The sequence below is a fragment of the Podarcis gaigeae genome (genome assembly GCF_964106915.1).
Source record: "Podarcis gaigeae genome assembly, chromosome: 5".
NCBI lineage: Eukaryota > Metazoa > Chordata > Lepidosauria > Squamata > Lacertidae > Podarcis > Podarcis gaigeae.
The window spans coordinates 59,711,312-59,729,820 of NC_139681.1; the positions used below are offsets into that span (position 1 = coordinate 59,711,312).

At 47.3% G+C, this 18,509-nt stretch overlaps 1 protein-coding gene across 2 annotated transcripts in view; it reads right to left on the reverse strand.

The window, feature by feature from the left end:
- The window catches only part of HPSE2 (heparanase 2 (inactive)), a 115,825-nt gene extending 100,572 nt beyond the window's left edge, over positions 1-15,253 (reverse strand). The window contains exons 1-3 of one of the 2 annotated variants that reach the window (XM_083740057.1): positions 14,274-15,253; positions 12,967-13,136; positions 11,915-12,072 (exon numbers count right to left, since the gene is read on the reverse strand). In XM_083740057.1, coding sequence (XP_083596183.1) covers positions 11,915-12,072; positions 12,967-13,136; positions 14,274-14,363 — 418 coding nt within the window. In that variant the 5' untranslated portion in view covers positions 14,364-15,253. Of the gene's footprint in view, positions 1-11,914; positions 12,073-12,966; positions 13,811-14,273 lie in introns of those variants that run through there. The other variant, XM_083740058.1, reaches the window with a different exon arrangement.
- Between the last annotated feature and the right edge of the window lie 3,256 nt (positions 15,254-18,509).

An 18,509-nucleotide genomic window follows, 5' to 3' on the forward strand; every position in this document is an offset into this window, starting at 1 on the left:
ATAATAGTTTTTTATTATCAAAATAATCCATCCTGCCAACTCCTCCTAGGTTTTTTCCTGTCTTTAATCCAATAAGTTAACTTTCCTGATTTCCCAACATTTGATATCCCAATTCATTATTGTTGGGGCTTCTCCACCACCCTTACCCCACCCCCACCCCCCATTCTGAGCAATTATAATTATGACTGCCAAAAGAGGGGAAAAGTTATTGTTTTTATTTATTGGATTTATAGCTCACAATTCCTCCCAAGGAAGGTAAAAGCCAGCTGAGATGGTAGAAGGAAGGAACTAGGAACAAGAAATATAGGAGGGAACAGAATATGAAGCTGGATAAGGAAAAGGACACAAAAATCCCACCCACTTTGTCTGCTCTCATCCCATCATTTTAACGAGTTAAAACTACCTAACTGTTCTTCCAGGAAACCAGACTCTTAGCTGGTTTGCCCTTTAGCCCAAATGTGTGCATGTTTACTTGGGAATAAGTCTCACTGTTGTCAGTGGGACTTACTCCCACCTAAGTGTACAAATACTGAAAAAGAAGTAGCCCAAGATCTCATATGAAAGATGGGGCTTGGGTTGGTGGGTTGAGCTCTGCCTAGAACTCTTGGACTTGGTTGCAATACAGCTATGGATCACCAGGTCCTTGCTGTGAATGTTGAATCATGACTATGTGCAACCATCCTGTGTGCAGTCCTTGATACAGCAGACTCACAGATGGATGCAGTATGAAGGGAGCACACCCAAGTGGCAGGTGGGTGAGCTGCGGCTGACTGCAGGACACAAAATCCAGAGTTTGGGGGACTGGAAAAGCAAAGTAAAGGACTCCTCACACCGTAGTGCAGAGGCACAATGAGGCCTTCTGTAGGCAGCATGCTCCAGCCACCCTATGTTATCTTGGCATATCAGCCCAGGGTAGGTTAGAAAGCTCCTGCCTTCACAATAAGGCACAGACCAGGGGAGTTTGGAAGTTCTGTCCCATTTCAGGCATGGCAGAAGAGTGTGCTCTGCACTCTGGGTTCAAAGCATCCCAAATAATTTCCCAGAGGGAGACCCCCTCTGCAGTGGGAGGAGAAATTCCAGCAGAGATTAGTACATCTCACACCTCATCCATCAGCCTTCTCTAAACTGGTATCAAGGGACAGACAAACATCCAGCCAGTATGAGACAGAGGGAGCGTGTGAGTCCACAGAAAAGGCTTTCCTCTGTGGGTGGAGCCATGCATTCCTTTGGGATGCCTAAGGACCTGAGTGAATATTTCCCAAGAGCTAGAATGTCCACCACAAAGCAATTGCCCAAAAATTACATTGAGGGGGGCTTTGTTTAAACTTTTCAGACTAATCCCAAATGAATTTTAAAAGAAACTTTAATTGTACCTTCTGTTCGACAAAAAACAAACAAACCCCAACACGTATGGAAATAAGTGAGGCAGGGCAACACTGGAAAGTGAGACATCCTGTAGGGATCAAACCCACTGTCTCTTGGTCATCAGACAAGAGAGCCAGTAAATGGAAAGCTATAAAGCTTTGAAAATAGCTAGTTAAAAAGGTCATGGTCATTAAAATGGCTTCTGTGATTTCTCCCAGCTCTCTGGCCAAGTTTTTAGAAGTATTCGGTGACTAGGGTGTCTGGGCCTTGGCATAAAATCAGATAAGGTGAGTATTTTACCCCAAGGGGATTTATGCTAACTACCATAATGAAAAGCTGTTAATTGGGTGGAGCCATGGGGGCAGGAATCCGTATTTGTTCTGGTAAATGTGTCTGTTCCTGAGCAGGCTCAAAGGCTCAGAAAGTTGAATTAATCATGCAATGACAAGAAGGTTTTTTGGACCAGACTAAGTCAAATTTATCTTGGTCCTAAAACTATAATCTCTCTACTATACTCACCACTAAATTGCCTTTAAAGCACATACAATGTTGGGCTTCTTCATTATTTAAGGATTTCTTAGTTCAGCCATTTCTTCTGACATGCTAATAGGGCAACTTAAGCTAAACTAAAAATAACCAACATATAAGAAACCAAAGTAGACACAGTTTGCTTATTGCAAAACCAAGAATTATCACAAGCAGTTGATGTGAAAGGGAGCACTTGACCTTCTTTTTACACTACAATTTATTGTGTCTTTCCTCAGTTCTTTTTTGCCTAGTTAGTTGCACTATTCAATTTCTGAAGGTAGCACAAGCTCACTAATGTAAGAACTGTCCAGCAAAAGCTCAACAAACTAGGTACCTATCAGTGCCAGATTTATGTAAAGGCTAAGTAGGCTGAAGCCTAGGGTCTCTAAATCTAGGGGGCCTCGCCAACCCTCCCGCTCCCCAGTGCAGTCTCCCCTCTCCCAAAATTGTAAACCCAAGACTTCATGCAAGATGCGAGGGCAGTGCAGCTCAGGCTTCTAAGTCTAGGGGGCTTCACCAGCCTGCCCGCTCCCCGTGCTGCAGTCTCCCTTCTCCTAAAATTGTAAACCCAAGAACTTCATGCAAGGACAGGGCAACACAGGCCCAGCAACTATTAGACTCAGGGCTAGCCAGTAGGGCCCAATTTGAAGCAGTGGGGCACAACTTGAATCTTTTTTTTTTTTTGTAGGGCCCCAGTTCACAGCCAAAGTCTGCAAAATCTTATAGATATAAATAAAATCCATCTAGATTGCCCTGGTGCAGGGGCCCCCTCTCCTTAGGAGCAGCCCATGGGGCCCAATTTGGCTCAATTGCTCCAATTGCCTTAGGGTCAGCACTGATGAGACTGTGCAGGGGTTGGACTGACAAGCCCGGCACCTTCTAGGTCCCTGGTGTCACCATTCAGAGTACAGACTTAAGGACTTGTAATGGAAATAAAGGGGGGCACTTATTGAAAATCAGTTTTGTCACCTCTTCCCCCCCAAGACAATGACCCCAGCCACCTTTTATTCACAGTCATATAAGTACTACACTACAGCATGGTCATAAACTTGTACGTTCAACTGCTGAAATATACACCCAATATGTAGCAATGGAGATTTAAGTTACTGCTTTATGAATGAACACTGTGTTTTATGAATGGACTCTGTATTTTGTGAATTACCTAAGAGCCACCAATAGGGAGCTCTAGAATCTGACAGCTAACCAATTGGGTACTACCAAACAGCGACCCCTACCGCTGAAAGCAGGTATCCAACAGGGAATGCTTCAGCTCAGCCTTTGCACTATTGACTGAACACCCCCTGCTGTGCAGATAATGGAGAAAGCTCGTAAATTGTATCCCTTCTGGCATCCTGGCTAACTCTCATCCTGGCTAATGTCAGGAGTGCTCTGATGGTGTTTCCTGCTTGGCAGGGGGTTGGACTCGATGGCCCTTGTGGTCTCTTCTAACTCTATGATTCTATGATTCTATGATTCTATTACGCTGGTGTAAACCCTGGTGCACCAGAAGCACAGAATAGCAGCAAATAAAATCCGCTCATACGTCAGCAACTGATAAGACTTGTCAACCACTTCTTCCAAAGGCTTCCTAAATTATAAAGCTCCAAAATACAGGCCAAAAGAGAGCAGGTCTGGGAAAAGTGAGGCATACAATGGGCACCACCAATGAAAAGACCCTGCTCCGTATAACTCCTGTCCTGTCATTTGATAGAGTGCCCACTTGCCCTCCTTATTGACATGGAATGCTCTCTATTGGAGTCTCCAGGTCCAGTACAAAGACCATAAGAAGGGAGAGAAGGGTCCTTGAAGTTCCCAACAGCTGTTAAGCAAGCAAGCAAGCAAGCACACAGGTCACCTTTGTCACAGTCAGGACACCTATTGTCCTGGCCAGGTCTGCACCCAATCTTGTTTTTGTACATTCTTGTTTGTCCTCAGTAACCAAAATTATATTATCAACATATACAAGCAGAAAAGTTGTTTTCCTTCATTTGCAAGGAATTGTACAAAACCAAGTGGCACTAATAAAGAAAAGTTATTAGGCAGCAGAAGTTATTAGGCAACAGAAAGCAAACTAAAAATGCTTTTGCAGTTCATCAAAACTATCTAGCGATATCAAGTTATAGGAAAACTGGTGCTATTAACAGTAATCCTTCTAGTTGGTTAACAGGTTCGGCAACTTCCATGCACTTGATGTGTGATGCTAATTATTTGCCCCCAATAGTTAAATGATAACTAATCAGAGGCAACTACAGGAGAGCTATGAGATTCCGGTGAGGGTCACAGATGCCTTGTCAATCCCAGCAGATATATTAAAGGCCGACACGGCCTGCCCAGGCCAATAAATCATAATCAGAATAATCACAACCATCAGTCTGACATTTAACTCCAATGAAGGCCTGGGCAAACAACCAAGTCTTTAGCTGGCGCCAAAAGATCAGCATCAGTGGCAGTCATATCTCTGTAGGGAGGATGTTCCAAACCAGGGCACTACAACTGAGAAGTCTCGCCCCCATGTTGCCACCAAACAAGCCTCAGGAACTAGCAGAATGGGCAAGAGATGGTTGTTTGAGGGAAAAAACAAGATTATAAATGGCCACAAAAGCTGGAGATCTCCAGCAGTCTGCACATGCAGTCTGTGGCTTGGGCAGTCTCCTCTTATATACAACCTGCTGGGATTGACAAAGCATCTGACCCTCACCTGAATCTCATAGCTCTCCTGTAGCTGCCTCTGATTAGTTATCATTTAACTCTTGGGGGGAAATAATTAGCATCACACGTCATGTGCAATCCCTTGGCACAGCATCATATAACCTCCACACAAGCAGATTGGAATGAATGCTCAATAAACAGTTCATCTAGAAGAGCCCTAAGAGCCTTCTGGCACCTTAAACGTGACATTTGTTCATCTACATTGAGCCACAAGGCTTTTTGTTATTTTTACACCTGTTGCCTGAAAATTGGGAAACAAAAGTTAATTCCATAATGGCAGGCAGTGCTCCAAGAAAGCAAGCCAACAAAACTATTCCTACTCAAGAAAAATATGGTACTTGACATAGTTTAATAATGATTGATCTGAAGGTGCAGCAGGATTTGCAATAGTGGTCAGGACAATGCAAAGCATTGTACAGAAGGGAAGGTGTGCATTTCCCCTTCATACATTTTCACTATTATCTGAAGGGAAGCAGAAGGCGTTTCCAGAGCAGCCAGCAACAGACCCATGTTTGCAGAACACAGTCTGTACATTAGGTTAGATGTTGTTGCAAATATGGATCGCTTCATCACATGCATCCATGCCATGGCCAGCCAATTTGTCTTGAGGGTGTTGCAAGGATCTTTGCCTCCCCTCGCCCACAAAAAAGAATGGTTCTCTGTAACACTCTGTGGGAAGAAGGTCCTGTCTGCAATTCCAAGAGCCTGTGCAGGGGAGGCAGTAAGAACACTGGGCCTGTGGGCAGGAAATCCCCCTCACCACACCTTTCTGATTTACACTGATCTCTGATACACACCACATGTGTCCCCTCCCTCCTTCCCCCATTTGCAATGGTTCTGTTCCACATTTAAGTGATGAAAAGTTAAGACCTGTGGTTACAACTTCTATGAGAAACTTCATTTTGAAGGGCTGCTACATTTCAACTTTATTGCCAGGAGGGAAAAATGGAAGAAACAAAAGGCCGCAGTCACTCAACAGCAAAGAAACCTGGGCGAAGACATTTAATAAGTGTAAGTTCCCTACCACAACTTGTTGAAATATTGACCTTTGGGCTGAGTGAACACTTATTTCTGCAAATGTTTAGTGTGAACCAACCACAGCTCTTGGTCAGAGAAGTTTTATGCTACCGATGAGAAGTTTCTCCTTTAGCTTTTAAACTGCAGTGGCCTCAACAAAGCAAGTTTGGGTGGGAAGGAGAGAGGGAGCCGGCAGAAGTACGTATATGTGAAGCAGGATGCGGGGGGTGGGGGCACTTTATCCATGCCTGCAAAGAGAATCTCAGGTTAGTATCACCCCTTCTGACTGAGGTATCTGCATCAAAAAGAAGCCATAGGAGGAAAGAAAGGAACTGGGGCTGGAAGCTTCTTGTCCAGGCAGACAAGATCTCTATGAGACATCCTCTCTGTTGCCGACCTACCCGCTGAGGTCTGTCTGGGATTAATTGGCTTCCTCAGTAATGACTTATGGAAAATCTTCAGCTAACAGCCTCCTGGGTCATGCAGCCAAAGAAAGGCTGAAAGGGGTGTGTGTGCACGCACGTGGATCTTGTTACTTTCCTTTGGAATTTAAAGTCTGATTCCTCATTTGTTTTTCTCCAGACCAGAGGTTATCATCTTAATACGAAAGGTGCAGTTCACAAACCAACTCTTGCATAGTCTCTGTTAAAAGGACACTCATCCTAAAAGTCTATGAACTTAAAATGATATACATTTGCATCTCTAAATTTAGATTCTAGTGATGCATTTTTTGGTTTATACTGAGAATCGGCAAGTGTGGATTATGTTGTTCCTTTAAGGCAGTGGTTCTCAAAGGGTGTGACAGGCCACAGTGGAATTGCAGGGGAGGATGGCAAATGTGGCAGGAAGATTCAGGGACAATCAGTATTATATTTTGGGAATGATTCATGTTCTTATGTAGCTGCATTGTTTTATACTTTCTGGATGTCTCATGATCACATTATAAAGTAGAATCATAGAGTTGAAAGAGACCACAAGGGTCACCTTGTCTAACTTCCTGAAATGCAGGAATCTTTTTGCCCAATGTGGGGCTCAATCAGGGGTCCCATCCCTTCTGTAGATGTTTACTTGGAAGTAAATACCACTATTACTGAATGAAGCTTATTCCCATGTAAGGAAGAGGCCATAGCTCAGTGGGAAAGGAAAACAGTTAAATTCCCCAGCATCTCCAAACAGGGCTGGGACAGATTCCTGCCTGAAATGATGCAGAGCCACTGCTAATCATTGTGGGTCTGGGGTCCCCTATGAGGTTCTTGTGGGCACCATGGCATCCTCAGACACTCACTTGGGCATGCACCAAGGTTTCCCTGCCTCTCCAAGGTTCTAATTTGTGTAATTCTTTTAATTGAGAGTTGGATTGGTTGGTTTTTTGCCTTTTTCTTGTCAGTGTTTGTGGGGCTTAGCTGCTTTTTTTTGTCTGTCTTCTTTGTTGTGGAGCTTGTAGGTGTTATGCCGGGTTTTTGGTCAGGGTTGGGTGTGTTCTAAGCACCTGCAGTTCTTCTTCTGTGAAACAGTCATTTTGCAGTGTCTGCAATAGTTGCTTAGATTTTGCAAATGTGCCCCAGAGCTCAAAAAAGGTTGGGGACCAGAAATTATCAGCTAGGTGAACTAATGGTCTGATGTAAACTAAGGTAGCTTCTTACATTTCCTAAGTTTGCATAGGATTGTGGCTTTAAACTGAATAGTTATAACCTGAATATGTCAATATGTCCCCTCGATACCTCCAATTTTTAATAAACTGTGAGTTCACACCCAGAGATTGCATTTACCCTTCACTAATTAATCCAGAGTGCTTAGCATGTCGTCTTGTACAGTGAAAGCCAGTGTATCACAGCAATGAAGAGTGTGAGCAAAAATGTCCACACACCAAATCTCAGTACTTATGCAACAGAAGTCTAGACCAACCTTCCTCCGCCTGGTACCTTTCAGATATTCTGAATTGCAGCTAGCATAATCCCTTATCACTGGATCTGCTGGCTAGCAGTGAGGAAAACAGAGCCCAAAACATCTGGGAAGTTGCAGAATCTTCAACCAGGTCATCTGTCTAGGCAAGAAGAGAGGCTTAAAACCTTTGATGAATAGAAATATTAAAACTAATTACTGTTTTTCAAAAATAAGCAAGAAAGTTAATTCCCAGAGCAATGTATGTAAATAAATAAATATTACAGGCAGATGGACTTTTGAATGTATTTCAAGATAATACTCCTATCCAAATATTACATACTATTAATTTATTGTTAGGGTGATCATTACGACATTCCTAAGTCAAGAAGGGCACATGGATGGTTTACATCAAAGTCTTCAGCTGCCAGGAATTCCCTTTGATGGGGAGTGGTTCTGATTTAATTGCTTAATTAGCAATTAGTCATTGCAGCTTTCAGCCCTGCTGAAAATAATAAATCCCAAGAAAAATGGCCATTCTACATATATTGCTTAGAAGGAAGAAGTTAATTTGAAATCAGTATTTAGAAAAGGGACATAATGTTCATATAACTATTTAGGCTTGTGAAATAATAAACTCAACCACTTGGACTTTGCAATCCAATCCTGTACAACTGTGTTCTTCTTGGGGCTTGTTCTTAAATTACCGTAAGTCTTTACAGGATTGCAGCACTAGAAAAATGTGTGAGGGCAGACCTTATGTTACCATTGAGGCACTACTCCAGTGTAGTCTTTTTTGTGGCAGCAAGTCAAACTTTACAAACATTATGGGATTTCAGCTCAGTTTACAAATGGGGTGGAAAATTTGAGAGCAAGATCCATGGTTAAATGATAATAATCAAATATACTTTGCTAGAAAAGCTGCTTCTAACAAGCCAAAGGTTAACTGAAAAAACTGGGCATTCATGGAAAACCTTTTCAACCCTATGTGTTTACCAGCATTTATTTCAGCTACAGACATGAAGTCTTGACTCTAAGCAGATGCTAAAGTATTGAGCAAGAAGTTTACTACTGTTAAGAAAATGCCCTGTGTCTTTCCTCACTCCCAAGGATCACCCCTGAAACAGGGAGAAAGAAGTACAGACTGATATTTTTCCCAAACTGTCAGGAAGTGGAGCAGAAGCACCCTGAGCTGAGTAAGTGAAGGAGAGAAAATGTGTGCTGTAAAAGAAGGTGTCTAGAGGTGTTGTGTGAATGTTCTCCTTCATTTCTGTTCCAGTTATAAATTCAGTTCAGCTAACAAAAGGAGCAGGAGCTGCTGTAGTTGTGTGTCTGCTGTATATGGTTTCTGTAAGAATTACTGATCTAATGCATAGCCCTTAGTATTCATATACCACGTCTAAGTTGGCAGTGGTGGCAGAGGATCTCTCTCTCTCTCTCTCTCTCTCTCTCTCTCTCTCTCTCACACACACACACACACACACAGCTTGAATTATTGAGTTCAAGAAGTGGCAAAGGAGTGGGTGGGGAAGGAAGCCATGGGCAGGCTCCTGCTAAGAGAAAGACATGGAGCCTGTAACATGGAGCCAGGCCTTTCTAGCATCAGACAGGCCCAAACCTGCCCCTTACTGTGTTGCTCAGCTTCACTGGAAATACTCAGCTTCACCAGAAATGCTGGCATGCATTCCATTTGCCCAAATTGGTGTGATAGAACTGTTGCAGGTTCTTGAAAACCACCAGGCGTTAAAAACCAAGGATGCATATTCATCATACATTTAAAGTGCATTATCTCCCACAAAGAATCCTGGGAACTTTGTTAAGGATGCTGGGAACTGTTGCTCTGTGTAGGGTAAACTAAAGTTCCCAGGACACTTTGGGTGAAATAATGTCCTTTAAAAGTAGGATATGTGCGCAGTTCAGATTTTCTGCCTTTAAGTACTATGGGTTTCACCAAACGTAGGGAGGAGAAACAAGCAGCTTAGCCTCACACCACCTCATTGGTAGAGCCCAACAGCTGCTTGAAGAAAATGCACTTTTTACATACAAATTGTAACTGAATCATACACTAGAAATTAAAATAAGGCTGCAGTCCCCAACCATGCTTACAGGAAAACTAAACTCCATCAAAATCAACGGACTCACATCAGAGAAAAGACGTTGATGACAACCTGAATGTATATGAAATATACCATATTTTTTCTTTAAGAAATATAGAACGTGGGACAAAGCTCTCCCCATCCCAAAATGCACTTTGCCCCTTCCACACTCTCCCCAATATTTTTTTGCTCTCTACTCCTTTGCGTGGGTGCCACCAAGGTAAAGTACCCTGGAATCTCCAAGATAAAAATGAAGGATGAGGGAATATTGTAATATCAGCCAGAGGATAAAGGTGGGATAAGTCAGTGCACAAATCACAGCACCCACTACACCATGGATGGCAGGGAAGGATCAGGCAAGGAAGCATCTCCATCTACCCTTGTTTCCTTGGGTTACTGTGTCCTACACTATTCTATGTCTCTCTCAACAAGCTGACTAATCCATTGAAATTGCCTGTGTTCCTGGGGAAAGATGCACTGTTTACTTCTTTGTATGTTATATCTCTTAAACTCAAAGTGTTTTCTCAAATATTCATCCAGCCACAATTCCACAGTAGAAGAAAAGTTATTAATTATGAAATGGTCTAAATATAAATAAATCCTTGTGGAGAATTTGCCTCACCCCGTCCGAGGGGTAGATTTTGGAGGGTTGTGGATTCTGGTAGATTTCGAGACACCATGTCTTCACTTTGTATGACCAACCTTTGTTGCACGGTAACCATGAGGTTTTTGTTTAGATTATTACTTTCCATTTTTTATCTTGATATTTGCATATTCTGGATTTCTGCCTAAATCACACACTCAAAGCGTAATTTGTACTTCCGTGTATTTTGCTTTTAGTTTTGCCCACCAGTTGTGCCTGGTGTAATAACTGGCAGTAAGCAGAGGACAGGCAAACGGCATGATTGATAGCATAATTGATAGCAACCACTTTAGGCTGCAGTCCTAGACCCGCTTATCTGAGAATAAGCACCACGGGACCAAGTGAGACTTCTGGGTAAATATAGGTAGGAGTCCACTGTTAAAAGTGAATTAAGCCAGTTCATAGGTAAAGATGATTTCATTGGCAATGCTAGCTTAAAAACCAAACATTCCTCTTTATAGGCAATGTATCTCCAATTACCAGGTAAACAAGAGGGGGTGGTTTTCTCCTCCCTGCCTTGCAACTACTGCTGTGGAGAGTGTGGAGATTAGCTGGGTGTCTGGTCTGATTCAGCAAAGCTACTCCTGCATTCTTACAGGTGTAATCTTCTCCTCTGCCTTTCCCCCTAGTCTTCAACTTTTTCAGACCCTCAGCCCATCTTTTACCCAAACATGAATTATGTTACCCTTAAAAAACACACACCCAAAAAATCACATATTTACCATAAATCAGGATGCAACCTAATGTGGGTCCTGGACCACCAGTTGAAGACCAAATTGCTCTTCTCACACATAGACCTATAGGGTGACATTCAACTAACCTTTACACAGAGTAGACCCATTAAAATTAACACACCTACATTAGTCATGTGTTAATTGATGTCCATCAATTTCAACGAGTCTATTATGAGTAAAGCTTAGTGAAATACAACCCGTGGACACAGTTTAGCAACCACCTTTAGCTCTCTTGCAAAATACACACAGAGCAAAAGGGTTAATGATGTCTGCCTGGCATAAGCCCTCCCAATGCACCATCAGAAACGCCAGGCTGTGTCATGCAACCATCCCAGCATATATGCCTTGATGTCCTCAACACTCTCTGGAGCCACAATCCAAACATGCTGGCACAGAAGCAGGTGCACATATGCAAGGAAGGTATTGTTTGGGTCTGGGGTAGCAGCCCATCACCACCTGAACTGTTTCTTGCATAAGATACCAGGGACCAAATTATCTGACCCTCCCTGCCGCCCTGCTTGGGAGCCTTAGGCATCTTTACCATCCTGCCAAGCAGCACAGGAGGGCTTTTAATCACAAGTCAGGTGTAAATGTGTGAGTTGTTTTAAAGTCACCTGCATGGGCTCAGCCACTGCTGGCAGCAAAAAGACCCTAATAAGCAGAGAGCTTACTTTGGCCCCAGTTCACTAGGGGTCATCTCCTTATCGTTATCACTAGCTCGACGTGATAAGCCTCCTTTCCCCCATAAGAAGAGCCTGCCTCTCCTCCCCATCGCCCAGTCACTGATAATGGAAGGGTTTGACGGGGTCTGCAGAGTGAGCATCCTTCCTCCGTCTCTGGGATCGCATCCCCCCATGTCCGTCCCGTCCAGGGAATAGCGGGATCGCCGCCTCGCCCCTCTTTCCCCGCCGCGGCCCCTGCCTGCGCTTCCGCAGCCTCACCGTCCTCGTAGTTCTTGAGGTAGTAGTCGGGTCCGGGTCCGCCTCGGCTCTTGGCCGGGTTCTTCACGTTCTGGAACTGCAAGAAGTCGGTCCTCTTGCCGGCGAAGCGGAGGAAGGCGGGCGCCAGGCCACGGGCCAGGGTCACCAGACGCCGGGAGCTGCGCGGACAAGGAGCTGCGTGAGAGAGGACGGATCCTGCGCAGCCCAGGGCCCGACCGGAGAGGCAAGCCGCGCTCGGAGCGCCGCCATCGCGCCTCCCCCGGTGCACACCGAGGGCGCCCCTAGCCCGTCAGGCCGTCAAAGGCCCGAAGGGAAAGAGGAGGCTGCCCGGAGAAGCAAAGAAGGGCTGCGCTCCCGCACCGGCTGCCGTCGCCAAGGGGCCGGAAAGCCACCCTTCGCCCTACGGAAGACCGCCCAGAGGGACGACGGGGCATCTTCTCCAGCCCTCCGGAGGCAGCCGGGAGAGATGCGGCTGAGAAAGGATACCTGGAGCTTGCGCTCTCCGGCGGGCAGCGACGAGACCCTGGGACGCCCCTCTCCCTTTCCCCGCGGACCGGCTGGAGGGCAAGCCCGCCCCGTCTTGGGCATCGGCGCGGGCTCTGGAGGGATTCCTTCGGGCTCTTTCCCATCAGGGCCCCGTTAATCGCGTAGGGGAGCGGTTCTCCTGACCAAAGAAGCCCTGGAGTGACCGCCCCCTGGGACACGGACGGTTTTCAGCTTCAGATTCGCCCTTTCGGGACTGAAACCCGCTCCAGAACCGGGCGGTGGGGCTAAGGCAAGCGGCAGCATTTCTCCCCCCCCCCCTCCAGCCAGCCTTTCCAAGATGCTTTCTCCATTGCAAACATGTGCATCTTAATAGGAACCATGGCCCGGCCTCCTCCTCGCGTCCCAGCCGCGGCTCGGCGAGGCCGTGGAGGGGGGACGCGCGGAGCGCAAAGGGCGCGCTGGGGTAGCGCGCGGCAGGGCGGAGGGGGGCGCCGAGGCGGGCTGGCAGGAGGGGAGCGAGCCCGCGGGGTGGGGAAGGCCGGGGAGCCGCTGCCGCCCCTCCTTACCTGAGGAAGTCCAGCCAGCCGTCGTGGAGGATGGAGGGATCCAGCTGCAGCGAGAGGAAGTTCTCGCTGGTGACGCGGAGGGGGCTCCTGGCGCTCACGTCCAGGAGGATGAGCGTCCTGCCCGGGGCGCCCTGAGGGCCAGTCCCGGCGGGAAGGCGCCTCACCCCGGCCTGCGAGGGGAGCGAGAGGTGAGCCAGCAGCGCTAGTCCAGGGGCCAAGAGGGCCAGGAAGCCGGGAGGGCCAGCGCTGGGGCAGGGCATGCTGGGCCGAGGCCGAGGGGGGCTCCCCGAATTAAGTCCCGCGCCGGGCACAGCCAGTCGCGGGCGGCTAATTGTCCGGAGTGCAAAGCGTGGGGGCGAAGCTGCCTTTTTCCCCCTGCCCCCCAATGTTTTGGTGCTGGTGGGAGAGGGGAGCTCACGCCCCTGACCAGCCTTCCCCGGGGCCGGTGCCAAGACGCCTTGTTCGCCAGCGCCGCCCCTGGAAGAGCCGCCGCCTGCGGACATTTTCGCTCTCGCAAAGGTAAAGGGGAGTCGCTCCGGGGTTAACCCTCTCGGCACGGGTTCCCCGAGGGGCCAGGCCGGCTCCCGGAGGGGGCCTGCGCGCATCCGGAGGGAGGGGGAAGGGGGAGATGGGGAGGGGATTGGCCTCCCCCCACTCCGCGCGCGCACCGGGCTTCCTTCTCTCCAACTGCCGGGTAGGAGGCCTCCCGTCGCCGCTGCTAACAGCCTTGCTACAAAAAGGTGGCTTGGCAAGAGCAGCCCTAACCGGAGGCGAATAACGGGAACCCCCTGACCGTCGTTGCCTCGTCTCTCCCCAGCTCCGACGCAGAAACCTCGCGCAAGAGTAGCCCGAGAGATGGGTAGGTAAGCAAGGGTCTGTCTCTCTGTTCACACATTCTTTTCCGCCGGCCTTTGGCTCTGGACAGTAAAAAATCTGGGGGCTGGAGGGGAGCAGGGGTGCCCTGCAGCTCCACCAACATCCCACCCTACCCCACTGCCAGCCTCTGCCTTCGGTGCTGAGACTGGCGAGGACGAAAGGAGGAAGTCCCGGCGCTCCCGGGAGGAGAAAAAGGGGAAAGAATCCGAGCCCGGACGCAGCGCGGGTGAGTCGTTCCCGGGAGGATAGTTTTCATCTATGGGTAACGCGGCATCTCCCCGACGGGAGAGGAGATCTCGCTCCCTTCTGCTACGTTTTCGATGGAGGGGCCTTACCCCGGCCAAGGGAATCTCCCCCACCCACCCCGCAACGGACCGGGGATCCTGTGACCCTCCACATGTTGTAGGTCTCCAACTCCCGCCGCTCCTTACCGCTAGACACGCTGGCCGGGGCTTATGGGCGAGGGACTGTGGGACTGTGGGAGGGAGAGAGACAGGTTCTCCATCCGTTTGCTTAGGCATGAGCCAGAGGGCAGGCGGGAGGCGCTTCCCTTTGAATCCGAGTTTTTTTTTTGCATTTGCGGGGTGGGGGCCTAAGAGAGAGGGGGTGTCACAGGGTCATTTATTAATCCAGCTGAAACCCCTATTTGACTGAAGGGTCTTTCTCTCCCCTCAAACTACGCGCGGCGTCTTCACTTGGACTGTTTTCGCGCCCTGTTTCTGCGTGAAAGCCCCTAGTTCAACGCCGCGGAAGTGACTTGTGAGTAAACGTGCCCGAGGTTGCAGGACTGCGATCTCGTGCTTCGCGCTGCGGTGGAAACCGAGTCCAGAAAGGGCGACTTTACTGCCAAAGAAATGCATATTGCTCGAGCATTTGGCCAAGAGCTGATCCCGGTCGCCCGGGACCGCGCGCCACAGGATTTGTCCCGGCTTGGAACTGCTTAGTGCCAGAGTGCGGGAATATATATTTTAAGCAGAGTAACCCATTTAAGCAATGCAATCCTTCTTTATGTCTGAGTCTCGTTCCTTCCCTGGAAAGGAAAACCCGGGTGAAACAAAAGGGATGCAGAACACAAACACACACAGCCCATCCACCCCCAACTCTTCAGTTGTCTTAGTGGGAGTGCAAAAGGCCAGGTCGGTTTGGCAAGGAGACCGGCTCGAATTATTGCCTCACGGGAGTTGCTGTTTCTCGGTGAAGTCCGTCACATTTCTTCTGTAGTCAGCCTTGCGGACCTCGATAGATTGGAGCCCGGCTATGGAGACCGAGCGATCTCCAAGCCTAATTTTAAACAAATTTATAGGGGAGGGTTAGCCTCAGTCCTCCTCTAGGTTTCCCTGGTATGCGAAGAGCTCCCAGATGGTGTGTCCAACTGGCTCTTTGCACTTTCCCGGTGTTCGAAAACAAGTTTCACTAGGAGCACGCTGGAAATAATAGTTGTTGTTGTTTTACACTGCAGAGGGTTTTTATTTAAGTCGTAAGATTCAATGGTTGTGAATGAAATCTCCTGGAGTTTCGGATCTCACCCCAACCGGTACCGGATTCTGCGCCTCCTAATTTGGAAGTGAGCCCCTTGAGGCTTACGCTCCCAAGTAAGTGTGTGTAAGATCGCGGCCCCATAAGGCTTTTGAGCAAACCCGCGCGCGGTTTTTGTACCGCCTTTATCCCACCGCAGAAATATCCACTGATGGACAGCATGTCCTTGATCTCAGGAGAGCGACCTTCTCATGAAATCAGAATGTCTCCAAATGATCCAAGTCCTGCTTGTGCGAACATGCTCTCGGGATGTGCGAGCTGTGGGTGCAACTCTGCCTTTGGAGATGCCCAGTTGGACTTGGGGTTGGGGGAAACGGCTTTGAGCTTTGAAAGGTTCAGGATGGTAGAGGTGCTGCGTAAAATTGCTGTTTGGAATCACGAAGATGGAAGAACTTAGTCCTGGCGCTGACAAAAGACTACCGGAGAAATAGATTAGATCTTGGGGCGGTGGAGGGAGGGGGGAATTAGGCTGGGCCCTTGGTTTGCAAGAAAATAACGGTGGACATGGACAATTTCCTCTCCTCCTTCACGAGTATTTATGCTCAAGTTGACACTACTGAAGAACTTTCCAAATTCACAACAGTAGCCTGAGGGGGTCATCGAGCCCAGTAGCCTGTCTTTGACAGTGTCCAGAGCCAGATGCGCCAGGAAGCGCTTTCAAAGGAGGGGGCGGTGAGAGGAGGGGGGTATTCCCATCATGGCTGGCCTCTGTAAATGTAAGCAATATCAGAAATGCTACGCATCAGACCCAAAGAAAAATTAAAAAGTGGTTCCTTTCAAGGCACGGCTCACCTGGGAAACTCTCTTTTAAAGAACCATGCGAACTGTAGATGGCTAAGGGTGCTGGGAACTGTAGCTCTGTGGGTGGGGGTGATAAACTACAGGAACCCCATGACTCCTGCAGAATGGGTTTTTAATATATGGCCTGTACGCAGCCTGAACCACTGTTTTACGTCCTGTAAGCCTGATGCCCTGTAATATAAATACATACATTTAACATAGGAATTATCAGCAAAGGTTCCCTTGAGAGACTCTAATATTTAAGGCAAGGGGTGCCTAATATCTTACGTTTCCATAGGCTAAAACTGGGCCTTGCGAGAAGCAACGATCAGATCTGTTTCAAGCTTGATGCCTTCGGATACAAACAGGGCAGTTTCTTTTCAGGTATTCCTGGTTTTGTGCGGTTCAGACACATCCTTCCTTTGTTCTCTTCTTTTTTTTCAAAGATGAAGTGTTTAAACCTTTGCTTGTGACCAAATAATTCTGATTGAACTTCTCTTTACCGCCTTAAAATCAACTGGGAGAGCAGAAATATACTATTCAGGGCTCGAGGCGTAATGGTATGAAGGTGATCTTCTTTTCAACGGCCCCTTTGGTCTTCTGCACTAAGAAAGACCCATTGTACATTAGATAACCCGGCCGTCGTGACGCGCAGGAAAGCAAATGCCACTCTCAAGTCTTGTCCTCTTCAAGGAAAGGACAGGGCTCTTTGTTATTTCCGCTGCAGCAGACTTAACGCACTACCTGCGCTCGGAAGTCTAACGTGATATTTATTCTTTTGGCTGCGGAGCTACAGTCTCTTGGACCGACATTTCGACGAATCTCCCCAGAATGGTGGCTCCTGGCTGTTGTGGTTTTAAGGGGCGATTGTGGCCGCGTGTTTATTCAGAAGGAAGTGCCACTGTTTTCAACGGGGCTTTCATCTGCCACCTCAGTCAGGTTCCCATTACACTTGTTGGGGAACAAAGGTGCGCTAGGCGCTGCGTTCCACTTACCTCCCAACACAGTGGAGGGGACTGCGATCCTAAGCACATTTTCCACAGGAAGAAAAACAACATGTTTTTTTTAGGACTTGGATGAAATGCTGGATGAAATGCTCACAGGGTGTATGAAGCTGGCTCTGCATAAGTGCAATTGTTTCCCGAACCCTCAAGACCTTGTGTAAAACCTACTGAAATCAACGACCCTTGCCTTCATTTTTAGATTTTATTATGTTCTTTGGCCATCTCTCCTCCCAAGTAGTATTAAATCCCATCTGCTGTTTCGTTGCTTGCGTTCCTTAGCACCGAGGGCAACTGGTCTTTGCAGTGCAAGCCCACGCGTGTCTACTCAGAAGTAAGCACCACTGATGTCAACCGGACTTACTTCCAGGTACCAGATAAGACCACCGCCTCAGTCTGCTTTAGATTAAGCTGCTTTAGCTGCTTTAAATGACTTGATAACCTGCAAATCTTGTCACATTCTTACTTCCTTTTTCAGGCCATTAATGAATACATATTTTTTGGTTTTAAAAAGCTTCTGGTGAATTCACCGTTCATGCCTGACCAGTCTTGGCTTCCTATATTTTATCCAGCTGGGGAATCCAGAAAAATTCGTGCTCCTTTCGTGTCGTGATTTTTAGGTGCTTTCCTAGAGTTTTGTTTGTTTGATTTTTTTTTAATTCATTTTTTTCTTTTGCTTTCCATGAGGAACGGAGTTAACGGGGTGCTTTTGAACAACTTGAGGATGAACAAAGTCTCTTATCCATTTTTTATGACACTGTTATGGGAGGGGGAATAATTACAGTGCAATGCTAATCTAGACGTATCTAATCAGAAGTCCCATGGAGCTCAATGGGCAGGCGGGTACAGGACTGAAGTTTTATAATTCCTAAATGAAATGTATTTGCTTGGGTGATCTGTGAGGAATCTCCATGGCCCCCGTTTACTCAGTCTGGACTCTCCAGTTTGTGATTCATGGCCTCAGAATTCGGAATTTGTCATTCATTATTTTGATATTTCTCTAACTGGTAACACATGCTCCAAGGCCAAAACCTCTAAGTAGAGGAATATATAAAAATAATAATAAACTGCAAATTGGGAAGTCGGGATTTAACCCCCTATAATGGGATGTTGCAAACTGAGTCGATGGCATTTCCAAATGAGATGTTGCAGACATAAATATCGAGGGTGGAGTGGGTGTCTGGAAACCTGGGTTTTGTTTTGTTTTTTAAAAACGTATTTTCGCATGGACAGATGTTTAGCAGAGGGACGAAGTGCTGACGTTGGCTGCTTTGCAAATGAGGCTGGAGTCTCCAGGAAAACCCTGGAAAGCAGAATCCTGAATTCCCAGCCTAACCCCTCGCTGGAATC